We start from the raw sequence: 4,072 nt of genomic DNA, 5'->3' as shown, positions 1-4,072 counted from the left end.
CTGGTCGCTCCTATCAAAAACGGATCTTTGCCCACGTTTAAATTCGTTGAAGCAATATCTAACTGTGGTCGTAGATGGCGAAATGTCTCCATAAACACTATCCAACTTTGTTTTCATCTCCTCGCATTTCTTCCCATCCAAAAACAAAAAGCGAGTTACCGAACGATACTGCTCCTTTTCCATCTTAGCGAAAATAACGAAACACGTCTCAGTCGAATGGCTGCCAAATCTAAACTAACCTATCAGTCTGAAATTTGTTTTGGCGTGGTTTGATAGATGGCAGCACACGATGACAACACCAATTTCCCTCAGGAACGTCCTCCGTCTTCAAACACGGGTACTTATTGAACCGCCCTCGTATTTTATACTGTCAATTCCCTGACCTTTCCTGAGATACTTTGAATTTTGGTAGGGTTTAATTCAATTCATTGGTGAATTAATTTTTTTGAATTTACTTTACCCACTATAGATAACCTCAAATTGCTTATGCTGTCACTCCCTCGCCAGGAATCGAACCCCGGTCCCCTAGTTTTACGCCCTAGTATTCAGCATTAATGCATTGAATTTCTCTCTTGTTATCTTTTTACATATGTATACATATAAATGTTGTTTCTCACTTTAATCTAAATTTTATCCAAAACACATAAGCAACTAATAGTTCTTAGCATAATAGTGCTGGCATATGTACACACGTCCTATACATTTATGGTGACATTCAGGAAGGCCTTATCACCGACTAAATAACTAAAATTAAAACGGTATCGCAGCTATAAATCTAACAAGGCCGTGTCACGTTACGATGTGCTTTAGAGTCGACAACGGCATTTCTCAATAAACAAATAAAGCCGCTAAAACGACGTTTAAAGAACAATTATCGGCTCCTAAATTTCCTGGTCGCACGATCCCGCTAAGTGAAAGAATAACGTCGTAAACTTTTATGGTTTATAACCATCCATCCGCCATCGCTATATTGTAGCGGTCTCCATTCGTGCAAATACACATTTGACTAGACTCAATACAAACGTGTATACATAGGAGAGGGCTTCTAAAGGTCAGAACCTGCCTCTATCCCCAAGAGTTGAAAAATTGTACATATAATTTGTATATTGCGAGGAAACTGATAAGTACATACCGACCAGAACGATTTAGAGGTTTAGACCACTTATAGTATTTCAGAGGACAGCGCTTCTACTCCGGGTCCTTCCGCCGTGATCCACGTTTTTCTATAAGTTCTTAGGAACATTTAGGGAAATGCTGAGGCAGTAATAATATTCTTTCACTTCTCTTCAGTCTTCATTTCGTCCATCTCATCTTTCTTACTCCAACCACCATCCACTCATTCCCAGGGTTCTTAAAGGAGACTGAAGAAGGCCTTCCACTCTCCAGTCCAGCGTTACTAGTAAGTGAGAATGAAACGCCCAAACATTGTTAGTATTTGCATGAGTAAGGTGATCTAAAGGTTTAGACCACTTATAGCACTAGGTGGGACACCAATTCAATTCCAAGTCCGCCCGCCTTGATCCACGTTTTTCTATAGTTTCTTAGGAACATTTAGGCAAATGCTGAGGCAGTAATAATATTCCATAGATAATCTTTCACTTCTCTTCAGTCTTCACTTCGTCCATCTCATCTTTCTTACTCCAACCACCATCCACTCATTCCCAGGGTTCTTAAAGGAGGCTGAAGAAGGCCTTCCACTCTCCAGTCCAGCGTTACTAGTAAGTGAGAATGAAACACCCAAACATTGTTAGTATTTGCATGAGTAAGGTGATCTAGAGGTTTAGACCACTTATAGCACTAGGGGGGACACCAATTCAATTCAAGTCCGTCTGCCTTGATCCACGTTTTTCTGTAAGTACTTTCTTTCGAACATTTAGGCAAATCTTGAGCAGTAATAATCCTTCACTTCTCTTCGGTCTTCATTTCGTTCATCTCATCGTTCTTGCCCCAACCACGATTGTTAAAGGAAGCTGAAGGGGGTCTTCCGGCTTACACATCGGCGTAATCCAGCGTTACAAGTTAGTAGGAGTGAGACAAACAAGAATTTATAGTTATTTGACGAAGCAGAACAACCTAGAGGTTTAGACCACTTATAGAATTCGGAAGCTGTTCAATTCAGGATCCACCTGACTTGATCCACGTTTTTCTGTAGTTTCTTTAGAACATTTAGGCAAATGCTGAGGAAGTAATAATATTCCACAGATAATCATTCACTTCTCTTGAGTCTTCATTTTGTCCATCTCATCTTTCTTACCCCAACCACCATTGAGACTGATTATGGCATGTTAATGGTATTTAATAAGATCGAAATCGCGTTCCACGTCCGGTAGGGCGATCATTACTTTGAATAATTTTACAGTTATTTTGGTAAAAATATGAAATTACCCTTAAGTTACAAAAAATCTAACATATAAATCCAAACAACTTTATGATCAGACGTAATCGTAGTCAATATCATCATTCTTGAGGGAAAGGGTATGTATCTCGTTGGTTTGAACCTCATCATCATCATCATAAGATCGTCAGTCCTAAGACTGGTTGGACACGCACCCCCAATCTTTCCTATCCTGCGCATTTCCCTAAAGCTAGAACATCCCACATCCTTAACTATTTGCGAATAGTAATGTAATCTAGGTCTACCTATACCCCTTCTAAATTCCGTTTTTACCTCTTATATATCCGGCTAGACTTTAATGCCTGAGAAGGTGTCCTACTAACCTATCTCGCCTATTTCTTATTGACTTCGAAAGAGTCCTCTGTTTGAACCTATGACGTAATATATTAAAATATACCGGCATCAACAGCATAGTTATCATATCCTGACTGAAAATATATGTCAGTAGTCTAACCCTTATTATGACTGTATAAGTGCATACTATATAAATAATGCCAATGGAGTGCTAATGTTCTATTAATAATTATTCCCGTTTTTTGTTTCAGATACATACACAGTAAAGAGAAGCCCTTCAAGTGCGTCGAATGCGGAAAGGGTTTCTGTCAGTCGCGCACGTTAGCAGTCCACAAAATTCTGCACATGGAAGAATCACCTCACAAGTGTCCAGTTTGCAGCAGATCGTTTAACCAGCGATCGAATCTCAAGACACACCTGTTGACTCACACCGATATCAAACCGTACAACTGTTCCGCCTGCGGAAAGGTGTTTAGGCGGAACTGCGACCTGCGCAGGCACAGTCTGACCCACAACCTAGGCACCGGAAATAACGCGGGAAATTCGAATGCCGTCAACAACCAGAACTTTAGTATAGACTCCATTATAAGCGCAACCGCTGCCGCGAAATAGTCTGAAACTATTCACTAGATGGAAATGTTAAACGACAAGTGAAACAAAAGTGAGTGCAATGTAAACAATTAACGGAGAGAATTTGTAAGAAGTATTAACACGAATTGAAAGAAAACGCGATGGTTTTTCTTTTTTGTTCGATTTAACTTATGGGCAAATATATCAGCCCAAGTTGTTGTTGTGTAAAGATGATTTAGCTGCATTAGTGTACTTGTAATTAAAGCTGTACTGTGTTGTAAGAAAATTAATAAATTTTTTGTATAAACTTATTATCAGTTGTTTAAAAATTTCAAAAATCATAAACGCAGATAATCCTTACGGAATATTAAAACAATATTACTTGAATGCACTTGCTCTAAACGTCAAACTTTTAAGGTTAGAATGCACCTGTCAGAATGAAAGCGTTTAAACCCATTCATTTTACTGTAATTGTTTACTTCCAATGTTGAATACCGCTAAGTAAGTGATTTCTAATTAAAAATTCTGATTAAATAACAACATTCGACATAAGACGTTTTGAGTAACAGCTAGTGCAATAATATCGTATCATCAGCTATCCTAGTGGTGTTGATTTCAGTTACAAAACCACCCTTGCTATCTTCTTTTTTTAACTTCACCCCTCATCTTTTTTTGCTATTTTTCTACGATCTTTAACAGAATAGAAGAGTATTTGGTCATAAATATCTGAATAATGAACCAATAAACAAATAAACCTACGCAAAAACATAATTTTATAATCATTTATTGATATTCCTGGCTACAAAATTAACA

At 38.2% G+C, this 4,072-nt stretch overlaps 1 protein-coding gene across 1 annotated transcript in view; it reads left to right on the top strand.

Moving 5' to 3' along the window:
* The window catches only part of LOC108738849 (protein sister of odd and bowel), a 22,372-nt gene extending 18,818 nt beyond the window's left edge, over positions 1-3,554 (top strand). The window contains exon 2 of the mRNA XM_018472448.1: positions 2,941-3,554. Coding sequence (XP_018327950.1) covers positions 2,941-3,301 — 361 coding nt within the window. The 3' untranslated portion in view covers positions 3,302-3,554. The remainder of the gene's footprint in view (positions 1-2,940) is intronic.
* Positions 3,555-4,072: the final 518 nt, after the last annotated feature.

This window comes from Agrilus planipennis, unplaced genomic scaffold (assembly GCF_000699045.2).
Source record: "Agrilus planipennis isolate EAB-ADULT unplaced genomic scaffold, Apla_2.0 scaffold213, whole genome shotgun sequence".
Classification (NCBI taxonomy): Eukaryota; Metazoa; Arthropoda; class Insecta; order Coleoptera; family Buprestidae; genus Agrilus; species Agrilus planipennis.
Note: the sequence above shows the minus strand (reverse complement) of the source record. Positions and strands in the feature narration are given on the sequence as shown.